Source organism: Glycine soja, chromosome 9 (genome assembly GCF_004193775.1).
Source record: "Glycine soja cultivar W05 chromosome 9, ASM419377v2, whole genome shotgun sequence".
NCBI classification, from domain to species: domain Eukaryota; kingdom Viridiplantae; phylum Streptophyta; class Magnoliopsida; order Fabales; family Fabaceae; genus Glycine; species Glycine soja.
The window spans coordinates 30,280,103-30,296,500 of NC_041010.1; the positions used below are offsets into that span (position 1 = coordinate 30,280,103).

At 34.3% G+C, this 16,398-nt stretch overlaps 2 protein-coding genes across 16 annotated transcripts in view; one reads left to right on the plus strand and one right to left on the minus strand.

The window, feature by feature from the left end:
• LOC114368007 (stress-response A/B barrel domain-containing protein At5g22580-like) overlaps nt 1-6,881 on the minus strand; it is a 32,223-nt gene extending 25,342 nt beyond the window's left edge. For 7 of the 15 annotated variants that reach the window (XR_003657306.1, XR_003657312.1, XR_003657301.1 and 4 more), the window contains exons 1-6: nt 6,766-6,881; nt 5,194-6,625; nt 4,075-4,103; nt 2,370-2,420; nt 2,218-2,287; nt 1,993-2,033 (exon numbers count right to left, since the gene is read on the minus strand). The gene's annotated coding sequence lies outside the window, so the exon portion shown is untranslated. Of the gene's footprint in view, nt 1-1,992; nt 2,034-2,217; nt 2,288-2,369; nt 2,421-4,074; nt 4,158-5,193; nt 6,626-6,765 lie in introns of all 15 variants that reach the window. The other 8 variants (XR_003657308.1, XR_003657309.1, XR_003657303.1 and 5 more) reach the window with 8 other exon arrangements.
• Nucleotides 6,882-10,630: 3,749 nt separating this feature from the next.
• On the plus strand, nt 10,631-12,672 carry LOC114368327. Its single transcript, XM_028325638.1, has 6 exons — nt 10,631-10,960; nt 11,073-11,524; nt 11,609-11,732; nt 11,813-12,049; nt 12,119-12,409; nt 12,490-12,672. Exons 1-6 carry the CDS (start codon nt 10,631-10,633, stop codon nt 12,670-12,672), a joined length of 1,617 nt encoding a protein of 538 aa, XP_028181439.1.
• The last annotated feature ends 3,726 nt before the right edge of the window (nt 12,673-16,398 follow it).

A 16,398-nucleotide genomic window follows, 5' to 3' on the forward strand; every position in this document is an offset into this window, starting at 1 on the left:
ACGATCCCAACTAGAGGTGAGTTGAAATTTAATAATTAATATTTTGGCAATATCATTTTTGTTAGCATATGGTATAGCTTATAGTGTATCCATACTATCTATTTGCATAAAATATTCATTTGTATATGTTAATATGTATTCCTTTATGTCATTGTAATGGCTTGCAACAATGAAGATAACCAAGTAATGGTTTTGAGGTAAGACATTTTCTTCTTGCATATATGCTTGATCATTTTAAAAATTTGTTGTTGACTTAGTTCATGAATGTGCAGATCGGTGATTACTTGAATGTGACTATTGTGTTGGTTATTGTGAATGCAAGATATGATAGCTTGGTTAGGTGTTATGGGACATAAATACTTTTGTTTATTTTTGTGATTATGTGATTTTACTTGGATGTGGTTATGTTGTTGGTTATTGTAGATGCTAGATATCATCTCATCTTTGTTAGGTAGTTTGGGATACATTAATACTCTTGTTTATTGTTGTGATTATGTGATTTCCCTAGGAAATGGACCTTTGTCCCCTTCATCCCTTAAGGAGAGAGGAGTTTAATTAGTCCATGTTTTCCCATTTTCAATGTTTACTCCAATGTTTCAAAACTACAAGAACCTTTTTTTAAGGCAACTACTTTATTGCATAAATTAGTTTCTTGAACTTATAAAAAGCTTAGACAATTAACTTAGATACAATTGATATACATTTTATCTAGATAATTGAATAATAATATTAATAATAATTTCAAAATATAAAGCATCTCAATAGATAACGAGCAATGTGAGTTTTTTATTATGTGATTTTTACCTATGATTAAAGCCTATAAGTACAAGTCAATGATTTGTATCTATAGTCTTTCAATGTTAGGCATAAGTTAATGACTTTTATAGTTGGAGGTTGTAGGTACAAGTTTATGTTTTTACCTATAGTTAGAGGTTGTAGATATAAGTTGATGACTTTTACTTATGCACATTGTAAAATTTAGAAATAATATATAATGACAATCAAATATAATTGTAAAATTTATAGGTAACCCTCCCCCCCCCCCACTGACCGGCTATAATTTGTCACTGTACACCCCCTCAAAGTTGACGGCTAGAATGTTTGTAGGACAAACTCTTTATTACATTTACATATGCATTTTTAACATCTAGTAATGATTTTTGTCCATAGGCATGTCATTTTTCTTGTAGTGGAAATTTTCTATCATGTTCCAGCTAAAAACTATGGCATACACCAGAAATTATTACTTTGAAGACTTTCTCATCTAATAACAATATTTGAAAATAATTCATTTAGTGTTCCATTTGGTTCACGTGTGAAATTTGGAAGTGATATGTTTTTCCTTCTCTAATTTTCCTAGATTATGGTTAAGAGTAAAATAGTTAATACTACTCAACCCTAGTAGACTTAGGAATGAACATTTGGAAGATTAGATTTCTGGGAACTTTAAGGGGATGGTAATTTTTGCTTTCTGCAACCCTGTTTGTTAAGGGATGGGTGAACACACAAGTTAACTCATGAACAACAACATTGTCTTTGAGGAATTTAGAAAGAATTTGACTCACATTCTTTCCCATTATCTAAATACAATAATCTTTTAGTTGGGCTCCCAAACTATGTTTGAATCATAAAGTAAGAAGCTGACTAATAGTTGAAAAATAATAAAAGAATTTAGATGGGAAAGAAAAAGAAACTAGGAAAGAGAGAAGAAGAGAATACAACAGAGAGGATAGAGAGATGAGATAAACAATGATATAAGAGACTTATAAATGTAAAATGCACTTCTGTTATTATTGTTCTAGTCTATCTAAAATACCTAGCCCTACTTGGTTTATAAGCAGCTACCCCACAGTTATGAAATCATATCTAATGGTAGCTGGCTAACTAACTAATTAACATGTTTCATAATGAGTTATGAAACAAATCATAACTATCACGCTAATTCTAAAACAAAATTAGTATGCATTTAATAACAGGTAAATTTCATAATACCTTTCTAGCAGCCTTCGACTTTAGCTTGCTCCAAAATGAATCTGTGGATTTGAAGAATTCACACAAGCATAGGCATTAATTTCAAAAGCATAATTTTGTTTCTTATAAGTTATAACCAAAATAATTAACCATATTGCCATGTAAATCATGAACTTTGTGTGCTTTCTAGAAAACTGAAGTTGATAAAAAAAAAAAACAGTCCCAAAGAAAGTGATACACAGGTACCTTGCTTATTAATTCCTTGCTTCTCAAAATCCTTATCCCTTTCTTCCCATGCATCTTGTCATTCTTTTACCTGTAGAGACAAATTTGTTGGCTAACATTAATATATTTGCATACATCAATGCATACAATAGATTCAAGTTCAGCATTACCACCTCATTCTATGTTAACCCAAATGCAATTTGCCTGGATGATGCTTCTTCTGCCTGAAATTTAATAGTTTCCAATTTGGTACTTCAATGCATTCACAAATACAAAATTTTGTAAATTATTTAAGCCAATAAATAAAAATCTTGGATTTTGAATCATGTATAGTTTATGAGTATGTTGTGAGCATCAGTATCTCAAGTTCAGAAAATAATATATATGTTAGTCCTCCAAACATGTAAGAGCAAGGTAAAGAAAATTAATTGATTCATATAAAATGCCAATGTTGTGCATACTACAAATGTAAATGGACTAAACATGAGAAATTATTCCAATCTTCTTTTAATCAAATAAAAATCAAAACAAGATGAGATAATAATTGGTTTTGACAACTTCCTGGGAAAATCATAGCAATTGTAAGGAATTCTCCATAATCCAAATTAAGCATAAAGGAAGCACAGATATAGAAAACAAAGGTCAAGATTTTGCCTCTAAATTCTAAAATAGGTTGAGTAGCAACTCCCTTAACATCATCCTAGCATTTTCTAATTATCAACCCACGCATAGAACTAAAAAGTTAATTTATTGTACTGATCCATAAAACCATAGCAAGCAGAGATGGCTTTGGATTTCAGTGTTTTCAAATTGTTTTAATGAAGCTCAAACAGTTGGTACAAACTCACTACTACAAAAATGGTCTTTCAAATCGGTTATTTAAGACCTTTCATGATGGTTTTGAACCGTCTTTAAAGACGGTGTCGTAATATGGCAATGCACTTACAACGATGGTTTTTAAACTATCGTAGAAAGTAAAGTTTTTTAAAACGATTATTGAATAACCGTCTTAGAATCTAATATATACAAAGGTAGGTTTACGGAGTGAATCGTCTTAGTATTTATTACTTTCTACGACGGTTACTGAGTAACCGTCTTAGAATCTAGTAGATACTAAGACGGTTTTCAATCCGCCCATCTTAATATGGCATAGTCAACGTGCAATTTCTAAGACGGTTCTAAAAAAACTGTCGTAGCATGTCTTAGAAACTAAGACGATTATTAAAATAACCGTCTTAGAATAATGTTATTGATGTTGTCATTCTACGACAGTTATTTATGCAACCGCCTTAGTTTCTCACCCTCACCAAACCACTGAAGCAAAAAGAGACAAGAAAATGAGTTGATATGCACAACAAACTAATAAAGGTGAAATCAATATACACTTAGAGACAAATTTAACGCAATTGCCTTTGCAAGCATTGTTTTACCAGTTCCAGGGAGACCAATAAAATAAACTGCTACTGAAACAAAGAAAACTAGTATTCAGCATTAACTTGTACATTGAACATAATCAATAGGCAGAGGATCTACACAACAAGCAGACAATTTCTTGGGAGAAGAAAGGCAACCTAACACACCAAACAAACAATTCCCAATTATATTTGCTGTTACATAAGATGATGGCATCAAAGATAGTAAACAGAACCACAAAGCACGTAGAATGATGGCCTATTTTATGGAATGTATATTGCTGGTATCACAATGCATATGTACATTATTGACACTAACACGTCATCGAAGCATACAAAACATGTTATTGTAAAAATAACCATCAATTACACAACCAAATTCACATCACTTATTTAAACATCATTATAATTACAATCAATTATATATTTATATATATATAAACAATAAAACAAAGGTTCTACTTACATGTTGAAGCAGCCCTGACACTTAACATCCTACAACAAATAATCAAAACTTGAGAAAATCATTGATATGAATTGTTACTCCATCTGCTCTTCATTTCAAAAGGTAACATGAGTGATGTTTTGTGTTTCTAAGTTTTCATCAATGATTACAAATATATTATAACAAAATATTTATAATAAATAATTTTAACATTTTAAATCAGTGAAAGTAAATTAATTTCTAGTATAAATTTTCATATTGTCAATAAAATAAAAGTTTAACAAGTATGTTATGTGAGTTTAAAAGTTTTTACACCATTAACTCATGAAAAGTTATCTTTATAGATATTTATTATAAAAATTCACAAAATTAAATTTATCATATATAAGAAATTATAATTAAATAATGTAAAATATCGTTATGCATAAATACATATATATTATTTATTCAGAACATGAAACAATTTATCAATAAAATGTTTTTTTTCCTCCGAACCTTTCATCCCACTCATTTGTGACATTTAAATTCAAGGAAGTAATATTTGACAATTAAATATTTCTTGTATAGTAATTCTTTTTGTTAGAATTTCTTGTGCAGTAATAGTTTATACAAACAAAAATGGTTTTTAGATACTATAAAATTTATTTGGCATCCATCCTGTGTTTTCTTATGCAAAAGAAAAGAGAAAAGAAAAAAATAGCAAAATAAAAAGATATTTTTAAAAAAAGAGAGGTAAATGGACAACTAAATAAAAAAGAGAGGGTCACGTCTTTTATATAATTTCTTCACAAAAGAGCATAAAAATAGACAAAAGTTGGTGTTGATGGGAAAGGTACATAATTAATTATGTCTATATACATAATCAATTACTTTTTCGCGACACTACTTGCTATATTCCGTGCATATATGTATATATATATTATTTAAAAATATTATTATTAATTTTTTTAAACCAAACTCGCTTATTTTAATTATTTTTTATCTATTTTTTCTCTTACCTATTTTCAGTTCCCTATTCAGCAAACAAAGTGAAATAAAAAGAGAGAAATATATAATTCTGAAAAAATGTTAAACACAGTACAAAATAAAGGATTTTATAATTTCACCGAAGAAAAAGATAAAATAGTATATATTTCTAACCTTTCTTTATGTGATCTATTGGTTTATTTTCAGTCTTCTCCCCACTTTGTCACTGATCCCATCACGCACCAACCAAAGCTTAAGAAAAAGATAAAATAGTATAATCCCTTCATAGAGTGCAAAAGCATCAAGTATGCAAGAAATCAAATTATCTGAGATTTATGAAACAAATAATAATTCACGATGGTTAGAAAAAATTCAAAAGAAAAAAAAGGGCAAAAGTTGCAAGAAAGTTTGTCATTTTCCCATCCCCGTGAAGTCAATTGCAAGTGGATTACTTCCCGAGGGAGCAACAAAGTTTGTCTAATACATCATGTATTACCATCAGTTTACAGCAAAATCATTTTTCCCATAATAGCATTCCCTTAATTTTCTTTGTAGTATGTGATTGTGAGTATATCAAATGCATACACAGTTGAGTAAACAGGAAATGGAACACTCCATAAACCAACAAAGGGAACCAAATAAGTGCAAAGAGACATTATGTTCCCTTATGCAGTTATAATAATGAAAGAATTCAAGAATTTCAATAGATGCTATATTTTACTAAAGATTATCTTGTACCAAATCAAGGATTGATTTGTAGGTAAGGTAGATTGTGAATTCCACTGTCCAGAACTAAATCTGATTGTCTGGAACAGAAGAAAACGAGAACAAATTATTCCAATACATAAAATATAAATTCCCTTAGAGGGAGAAATACTAGCTACTAATTGATGATGTTGCCACCAGAGCCTGGTTCACAATTCTATGAAGATTTTAATCCAGCAGAACCAAATCTTCCGTTGTACCCAAACTCTGTTTACTTTTCTTGGTATAATTTTCCAAAAGGGTTTAAATCGGATAAAATCATTCGAAAGCGGATTTTTGGAAGAATCATTGCCACTAAAATAAAAAAAAATTATTTTTCATAAGCTCTAGTGGATTGAGCAAAGATCTCCTCATGGTGCTATTCATCTGATTAGACATGGTGCAACCAAGAAGTGGCAATTTCATCTTTTTCTGATAGTAAAAATACTGCAAAAAAAATTGTAAAAGAAATAAACACCAGATAAGAGAAAAAAAATATCTGGTACAAAAGGTAGGCAGGAAACCCGTGTTAATTCCTACTTCATTTGCATCATAATAAAAAAAAAATATCAAAAACACTAATTCATGATCAATAACTCAGAACATAAGCCCAAATAAGCAGATTAAAATCGCACAGGGGGGAGGAAGGATAATAGCCATGTCAAGAATCAAGACTCCAATGGTTAACCAATGGCAAAAACATAAGGTCAATATAAATTTTAAGATATTGTACTGAACCATTTGTGCACAACGGTTGGTGTTTGACGCTGGGTGCGAGAGAGGATGATGTCGACCACGTCCTTCCCATTTGGCACAACGGTAATCTTCTTAAGATTGTACTGAACCATCGTGTTCTATCAACCTTGTTGCCACAAAAAATTAAAAAAAAAGAAGAAGCAAAGAATAAAACAAGATAAATTCCGTGGAGCTACATAATTTGAGATCCCAATTGAAAGCTAAGAGAAAATAAGAAGCGATTATGTGAATGAAGGAGAGTCTGACCCTGAAAAACGTTCGGTTCGAGGGTTTGTCTTGTGAACTCTGTTTTGTTGGAGGCGGCACACCGACTCAAAGGAAAGAAGAAGTAGGGTAGAATGAGGGTTTTGGGTGTTGCTAGGTGCACCCAGCAATGATGTTAACTTACATAATTGCCCCTTATAATAAAATTAATAAATTAAATTTTTTTAAATAAAAAAGCCTTCCCCCCTAACGGTTCAAACTCTTCTTCCGCGACCAAAAGCTCTTCTTCTTCCAGCTTCGAGTTCTTCTTCTTCCGCGACCAAAGCTCCTTGCGTCCAGGTTCGAGTTCTTCTTCCTCTCCACGCGCGCGTCGTCCTCCATTGCCGGCCGATTGAAGCTTTGAACCTGCCTTGCATTCGTGTTCCGCCCTATAGGTTAGTGTTCTAACCTCATTTTTCTCCTTTAATCGCTTATGATGGCCATAGGGTAGAAGACATGTTTGGTCTGTGCTGGGCTTGGTTGCGCGAGGTAGAAGACGAGCCTTCTTCCGCGTGTGTGAATGTGCCGTTGGAGGTCAGGCGGAAGAACGTTTCTTTCGCGGATGCCAGCGGAAGATGGAAGACATGGCACTTCCGCAAGATTCCGTAGAAGAACCATCTTCCGCGAGAAGGAAATGTGACGGCCTTGATACCCGCGGAAGAAGCTTCTTCCGCGTGTGTCAAAGGCGTTCCATTTCCTTCTCGCAGAAGATGGTTCTTCCGCGGAATCCCGCGGAAGAGTAATGTCTTCCATCTTCCGCTGGCATCCGCGGAAGAAAGGTTCTTCCACGGGAGTGCTTTCCCTTCCTGCGGAAGAACCTTCTTCCGCGAGTACCTGTTTTGTTTAATTTTGCATTTTTTTAAAAATTATTCCAGAACCAAGCTTTTGTTCATATTATTATTTAGTTTGTGTTATTTATATATGCATTTTTATGTCTAAATTGAAATTATATTTGGTGTGATTTATATATGCATTTGTAAGTCTAAATTGAATTACAATTTGGTGTGATTTGAGTAGGATGATTAATGAAGCTAAGCTGTGACTTACACTGCCCATAAAACTTCTAAGAAAACAAGATGATTGTTTCATTCATAGTGTTGGAAATGGTAATTAAAAAAGATGATTGTCTCATTCATAGTGGCTGAGAAAACAAGATGATTGTTACATAATTCACCTCTAATCATTGGAAGAATGTATTTTAAAATTAAATAGAAATTCACATGAATTTGGTGTAATGGAAACCTGAAACTTTGTGATGGCATTAATCATGGGGCTATCTAGTTTTGTTATGATATCTGTATTTTGAAGACAAAGGGAATGCATATTATTGTTATCTTTATTTCATAGATACGTACAATGTAAGAACGGGATTTTGGCTTCTTTGCATTAGATATTGAAGTTGTTGGATATGGGGTATGTTGTATAGATGATTATTCACATGTGAACATCTCTGCCCACAAAGTCTCCATAAGTTAAATATACACATGATTATTCACATTTGTGAGTTTGGTCATATTGAAGAATGATGTGCAGGATTTAAATTTAAATCATTTTACATTTCTTAAATCCAAAATCATTTTACCTTTCTTACATTTCTAGGGATGTTCACTTGGGCATTTTCAACTTGTGGAAGATCTTATTGATGCCCTAGAGGACTGGACAAAATTGATATGCATGTGTGTTGGATCGAGTGGCCTCAGAATAATTAAGAAGGGGGGGTTGAATTAATTATTCCTAAACCTTTACCAATTAAAAAATTACTCTTCTAAGGCTTTTATTAAATTGTTAAGAGAATGAGGAGTAGAAGAGAATCTTAATAGAAAGTAAAAGCGGAAATTAAATGCACAGCGGAAAGTAAAAGAGTAGGGAAGAAGAAAACAAACACACAAGAGTTTTTATACTGGTTCGGCAACAACCCGTGCCTACATCTAGTCCCCAAGCGACCTGCGGTCCTTGAGATTTCTTTCAACCTTGTAAAAATCCTTTTACAAGCAAAGATCCACAAGGGATGTACCCTCCCTTGTTCTCTTTGAACCTAGTGGATGTACCCTCTACAAGAACTGATCCACAAGAGATGTACCCTCTCTTGTTCTCAGTCAAACCCAAGTAGATGTACCCTCAACTTGTACCACAAAGGATGTACCGTCCAATGTGTTATGACAAAGATCTCAGGCTGTTAAACCTTTGATACTTTGTGAATGGGGATACAAAATAATTCTCAGGCGGTTAGTCCTTTGAACACTTTTGTATATGGGAAATGGAAGAATCAAAAGAATTCTTAGACTGTGTCGTTTTGAATTCTTTGACAAGGGAGAAGGGAGACACAAAAGAATTCAGGCGGTTAGTCCTTTGTTCTTTTGGAAAAGGGAGAAGAGAGACACAAAAAGAATTCAGACAGTTAGTCCTTGGCGAATTCTTTTTGGCAAAGGGAGAAGAGAATGAAAAAATGAATAGCACAAGTTTTCAAGGTTTAGAAAACCAGAAAACTTCAGAAAGCTTTTGGTACAAAGAAGAAGAAGTTCAAAGAGATTCAAGGCTTGTAAAGGATTGTATGAATAAGTGTTAGAAAGATTAAAAGAATGAAATTAACTTATTAGAAAATGCAAAACAAAGCCTTGCTTTTATAAACTCTTCATGTCTGGTCAAGACAACCATTTAGAAGAGTTATAACTTTTAGAAAAAAAACTTAAAACCAATTTGAAAAAGTCAAAAACCATTTGAAGAGTTACATCTTTTGATTTTTTTTTAGAAACAATCACTGGTAATCGATTATCAAAATAGTGTAATTGATTACACAAAGCTTTTATGTGAAAGGATGTGACTATTCACATTTGAATTTGAATTTCAACGTTCAAAGGCACTGGTAATTAATTACCAAAATATTGTAATCGATTACAGCTTTTTGAAATCAATTGGAACGTTGTAAATTCAATTTGAAAACTTTTTCAAAACAATTTTGCTACTGGTAATCGATTACAACAATCTGGTAATCGATTACCAAAGAGTAAAAACTCTTTGGTAAACATGTTTTGAGAAAAATCATGTGCTATTTAATTTTTGAGAAAAACTTTTCATACTTATCTTGATTGAGCCTTCTCTTGATTCTTGAATCTTGATCTTGATTCTTGAGATCTTGAATTCTTCTTGATTTACTTGAGTTGTTCTTTGATTGAGCTTTGATTCACTTGAGTTGTTCTTTGATTGATCTTTGAGCTTTTTGTCATCACCTTTGTCATCATCTTTTGTTATCATCATTGTTATCATCAAAACACCTTTGAATCACCTTTGATTCACCATGAAGCTTTGCTTCTACAATGTGTGCAATTTTTGGTGCTGATGAGGGTATCGTGGTAGGAAATTGGAGTTATCTTCCCATGCCAAAAGTGATATATAAAACAATAAGATATGAAGTCATCATAAAAATTCTTTTAACAGTGACTTAAAACAATAATTGAACAAAGAGAAAATTGATGAACTTGAAGTGAAAATTGAGAGAGTTTTAATCATTTTCACTAGGGTCCATCGATAGGTAGACAAGCAAGTCATATGTCATTAGATGTGAGTATTGTGATGATTAGACAAAAACCTAATGATTCATTAAATAATTACATTGTTAGATTCACTAGAGAAAATCTACAAGTACGCAACCTCATTAGTGCCTCGAGTCAAACCCTACAAGTACGCAACCTCATTTGTTATATATGCATTTGTCTGTCAATTATTTGGATAAATTATGTTGAACTAAATATATAATCTGTGGATTTGGATCAATTATGTGGATTAGTTAGGATTCCAAAGCTTTGTTACACAAATTATTTGAATGTTTAATTTGACGAATAAAAGTAAATGTTCTTCATGATTTCAAATCATGGTTAGAACACGAGGTCTACGTCATGTGTTTGGCACAGGTAGAGGCAGAGACCTTAGTCAGGATGTGCCTGAGGCTGATGTTCCTCGGTGTCGTAGGCCCACTGCCTCAGCACGTAGGCAACGGGTTACCCAGAGAGCCGAGGATGTTCCTCAGTTGCCTAAGGATGTGCCTCATGTGTCTGATGGTAGCCCAGAGAGGACAGGAGCCGCCGATGGTGTTGAGACAGATCGAGTGGCTAGTGATGGGAGCTTGGGGGCACCTGCTGATGATGAGGGGTTCCCTGGTGGGCCACGCGATCCATCTGTTTTGATAGGATTTGCTGATCATGTGACACACAACATATGGAGTGGATAGGTACGTACTTTTTTTATTCCAGTAATTAGAAAGTAGTTTCTTTTATTTTGAAATACACAAATTTATAAACTGTTATTCAATTTAGGAGCGACCCGATCTCAAGTTGGTCTCCCATGGTAGGAAAGTAGACAAATTTGGGAGACCGGCTGCTGAGATTGAAGGTATGATTGCGGCCACTGGATTGGATCCACTAATCAGGTATTCTGTAATCACCACTGATCCTGGACTCATATCCTCCTTTGTTGAGAGGTGGCATAGGGAGACGGGCAGCTTCCACCTCCCAGTAGGGGAGGTGACGATCACTCTAGACGACGTTTCGTCACTCCTGCACATTCCGATTACTGGCGCGCTGCATTCATTCGAGCCACTGGTTACATCTGACACAGTGGCCCTGATGATGGAGCTACTTGAGGTCACCCCAGACGAGGCTACAGTTGAGACACATCAGGCAGGCGGGTCTCATGTTCGGTTGTCCTGGCTTCAAGATATGTACCAGAGTAGGTGCCGGGCCAGGCAGTGGGCTGCTGCAGCTCGGACGTACCTCCTTCATTTGGTTGGTTGCACTCTTTTCGCTAACAAGAGTGCAACCCATGTCCATGTTGTGCACCTGTAGGCATTCAGGGACCTGGGCCAGGCAGGGGCATTCTCTTGGGGAGCGGCCGCTTTGGTCCACTTGTACGATCAGCTTAACGAGGCGTCGCAGGCCCCTACATGGCAGATGGCCGGTTACATTTCACTACTTCAGGTGAGTATCGCTGCTTGTAATTTAAATTAAAGTAAAATTCAATCCATGTTTGTTTGCTGATGTTGACTTTGTGTTTGTAGTGCTGGATTTATGAGCACTTTCCATCGGTCCATAGGTGTGTTGTTGACGATGGATATGTTAAGGCTAGCCCACGTTCCTGTAGGTGGCTTACGGGTAAGGCCCAGATGACCGGGATTAAGGGAGCCCCTTACAGAGCACGTATTGATGCCCTGACAGTGACCGACGTCTGTTGGATGCCGTATGCTGAGCATCGGGGAGTTCGGGGCTATGACTTGATCTCCTCGTGCACGGGGCAAGTCAGATGGGGTCAGATCATCGTCTATATTCGACCATAGAGGGTGGTTTGGCAGATGGGGTACATTTAGGCCGTTCCTCCGCCACCGGTTCGTGATTCGTTGACAGGTACTGATATAGATGACCAGTGGGTACACTTTTCAGATCATGTGGTGCCTACAGGGGAGCTCTGTGTAGTTCCTAAGCAAGTGGCCCCAGACTACATGGAGTGGTTTTTTCAGATTTCGCACCCTTTTGTGACGCCGACGGAGGACACTGCTAAGCCGAGACCTGCGCCTCCCCCTCCCACTCATGATGATGACTTCGTCGAGCCACCTGTCGCCAAGGTTCCAGTCGTGTCAGATCCCCCTATGCGTTATGTGGTAAGCATAATTTGTGTAGTTTTTGTTAACTTAATTATTTTTTATAAATTCATACTGACTTGTTATTTTCACTGAGACAGGTTGATTGCACAGCATGTGTCAAGATTGGAAGGATTGCTGAGCATTTGGAGCGCGTCATCAACCTCAGGATGGTGACTGCAGGGACTGACTTATATGATATCATGGATCTTTGTCTAAGGATAGCTAGAGATGACGACCCAGATGACAGTCTTAGGCCACGACAGAGACCCCACATAGATTAGGATTTATCTTTTTTATTGTATTTCTTCATGTATTTAGATTTTAGTATTTGTTAAAACACATTGACTTAGATAATGTCTCTAGCTATTTCTTTATGTATTTAAATTATCTTTTTACTTAAATTGTTAATTTTAGTATTTGTTTATATATGTGATAAATATAAGTTAGAAATTTTAAAAAATAAGTTAGACATTTTAAAAAGTAAGTTAGAAATTTTAAAAAAATAAGTTAGTCATTTAAAAAAATAAGTTACAAATTTTAATTGATTAAAACAGATAAGTTAAAAAGTTTAATTAAATGTAGTTGATTGGACAAAATAAGTTAGAAATTTTAATTTATACTAAAAATTATTATATAATTTAAACAACAATAAATTAGAAATTTCAAAAAAATAAGTTACAAATTTTAAATAAATAAGTTAGAAATTTTAAAAAATAAGTTAGAAATTTTAAAAAAAATTAGTTAGTCATTGAAACAAATAAGTTACAAATTTTAATTGATTGAAACCAATAAGTTAGAAATTTTAATTTAATGTAATTGATTGGACAAAATTAGTTACAAATTTTAATTTTTACTAAAAATTATTATATAATTTAAACAACAATAAGTTAGAAATTTTAAAAAAATTAGTTAGAAATTTTAAAAAAATAAGTTAGAAATTTAAAAAAAAATAAGTTAGTCATTGAAACAAATGAGTTACAAATTTTAATTGATTGAAACAAATAAGTTAGAAATTTTAATGAAATGTAATTGATTAGACAAAATAAGTTACAAATTTTAATTTTTACCAAAAATTATTATATAATTTAAACAACAATAAGTTAGAAATGTCAAAAAAATAAGTTACAAATTTTAAATAAATAAGTTATAAATTTCAAAAAATAAGTTAGAAATTTTAAAAAAATAAGTTTGTCATTGAAATAAATAAGTTACAAATTTTAATTGATTGAAACAAATAAATTAGAAATTTTAATTAAATGTAATTGATTGGACAAAAATAAGTTACAAATTTTAGTTTTTACTCAAAATTATTATATAATTTAATCAACAATAAGTTACAAATTTCAAAAAAATAAGTTAGAAATTTTAAAAAAAAATAAGTTAGAGATTTCAAAATATAAGTTACAAATTTTTAAAAAATAAGTTAGAAATTTTAATTAATGTAATTGATTGGAAAAAATAAGTTACAAATTTTAATTGCTTTTGGTTCTGTAATTCCTTTTCAATTGCTTGTAATGCAGTGGATAAAAGTACTGTTTGCACCTTTTTTTCTCTTTTTAACTCCTTATAAATTTTTTTGATAAAAGTTGATAATAAAACTTTTATTCCTTTTTTATACATACTACACATTACAAACGGGTCACAAACATAACAAATTGACACACTAAGACATATTACATCGACTAGAACATCATGGACACAAATTTAATTTGCACAAAACAACCTAACATTTAACTAGCATTCAATCACGCAAGGACGTAACCACATCGTCCTCATTTTCCATAACCACTTTACTAAAGAGAGCCAAAATTTCTATAGGCACAAATTGTTTTCAGTAATTGGACTCTACGAGCACCTTTAGCACGTCGTGGTCACATTTCAGCTCAATAATTTCAAATTCTAAAACTTTCTCAGAATACTCCAAATGACTAGGTTGTCGATAAAACAAATGCCTTACAACTTGGGATTCGTGAATCCCATGAGGAGGATTCCCTTTAGGTGCTACTTGCTTGATCAAATCCTTCAGTTGATCTATGCTACATCCTTTTGGAATATCAAATTTTTTCGGATTTATTTCAGTGAATGCGTAACCCACAAAGTTGTTTTGGTGTGGCATGTTTCACCTTTCGTTGTAATACAGAACCGCATCATGTGTAGGGATGCTGGGGTGTTCAAGTAAGTTTAAAATTGCATCTGCTATTCTACCAACGGTACATAACAACTCAATCGGTCCAACAAATGAAAATTGATCATTATACATTAACATGGTGTTCACATCCATGTCATTTTTCAATTGCATACTTTCAAAGTGAATGTTGTTACCTGTATCTTCCACTGGTCGCCGGTAATGAATTTCATCCACAACTTGATTGTTGTTTAGCTGAAGGTTGTTGTGTATTCTGCTTTTGAGAGTTGAAAAATCGCATAGGTTTGGTACTCGCATGGGCACTGGACTAGAACTTTGAAAATAAACCCCACACTCGTTGTGAATGACGGTTCCATTTGGAAAAATGAATGTCAACCTCGAGTTCACGATCGTCTGGAACGAAGTCTCTCCTAAGAATGTCATTGTTTATCGAAAATTAATTTGACAAACTCTGAATACCAGTTGTTGTTGAGTACCATGGACATCCCTATCTGTCATTTATATAGATGGCCCAGCCAGACACATGGCTTCCCTTTTACCAAACTCGTGACTATTTTACATTGTGAAGCGTAAAACTAAAGCAACCTCCTGTCACGTCGTTCACTATCGAGTCACATCAGTCATTGTCGTCTGACGTCATTAACTATTGTGTAACGTCAAACCCAGTTCACAGAACTGTTTATTTCATCAAACCTTGCGTGGAAGAGTCAGCAGAAGGAAGGCCCAAAACTCAAAAAAGTTGGTTTCGGGCCATGTAAACTTGCCTAAGTACCCCTGTTTGGGGTTTTTTTTAAATTATCTGGGAAAGCTGTGAGACTCTCCAAAGTTGGCATGTCTCATGTTTGCACGTCAACGAATCCAAAAAAAATAACAGGAGACACTGGTTCATTCGAACAAGGCCTGCAACGGAAGGCCCAAAACTCAAAAAAGTCAATTTCGGGCCATGTAAACTTGGCTAAGTACCCCTGTTCGGGGTTTTTTTAAAATTATCTGGGAAAGTCGTGAGCCTCTCCAAAGGTGGCCTATCTCATGTTTGCACGTCAATGAATTCAAAAAAAATAATAGGAGACGCGGGTTCATTCGAACAGGGCCTGCAACGGAAGGCCCAAAACTCAAAAAAATTAGTTTTGGGCCAACATTTCCTCTTTAGGGACGACACGTGGCCTGCTACTCTAGCCCTTATCTGGCATGTCCATCCTTCTTGGCACGGCATTTAATTCGTCGTCAGAAAAAACTGAAGGACACCTCGCTTGTTTCTCTTTCGGCCGCCACCAGTCTTGTCATCGTCGAAGGCGCCCTTGCGCTTGCCGGCAGAACCTTTTCCGGCGACCTCCTTGCCTTTTCCTTTGGCCTTATTCGTCATTTCTATAGAGAATGCAATGAGACCAACGCCAATTGCATGGTCAGAGTTAGAGAATAGAGAGAGAAAGAAGTGTGTGACTGGAGTGTGTGTAACTGTGAAGAACGAGGAGTCCAAAAAATTTATTTTACTGTAAAAAATTTGAGGAAAAATGTGATCGACACATATCATGCGGTGCGTAGAAGAATCGATCATTGGTCAACTTCTGAGAGGAAAAAATCATTTAACTAATACAAAATAATCTTAAAATTAACAAAATAATTTAACTAATTAACCCACGGAAGAACCTTCTTCCGTGGAATTCCACGGAAGAACCTTCTTCCGTTGACTCTCGCAGAAGAAGTTCTTCCGCGTAATTCCACGGAAGAAGGTTCTTCCGCAGTTCTTCTTCCGTGGAGTCGCGCGGAAGATTTCTTCCGCGAGTGTCAACGAAAGAAGTTTGCCAAAAACGCTGAAGGGCATTTTTGTGATTTTGAAAATTTGTTGGGTGCACCAGCAATT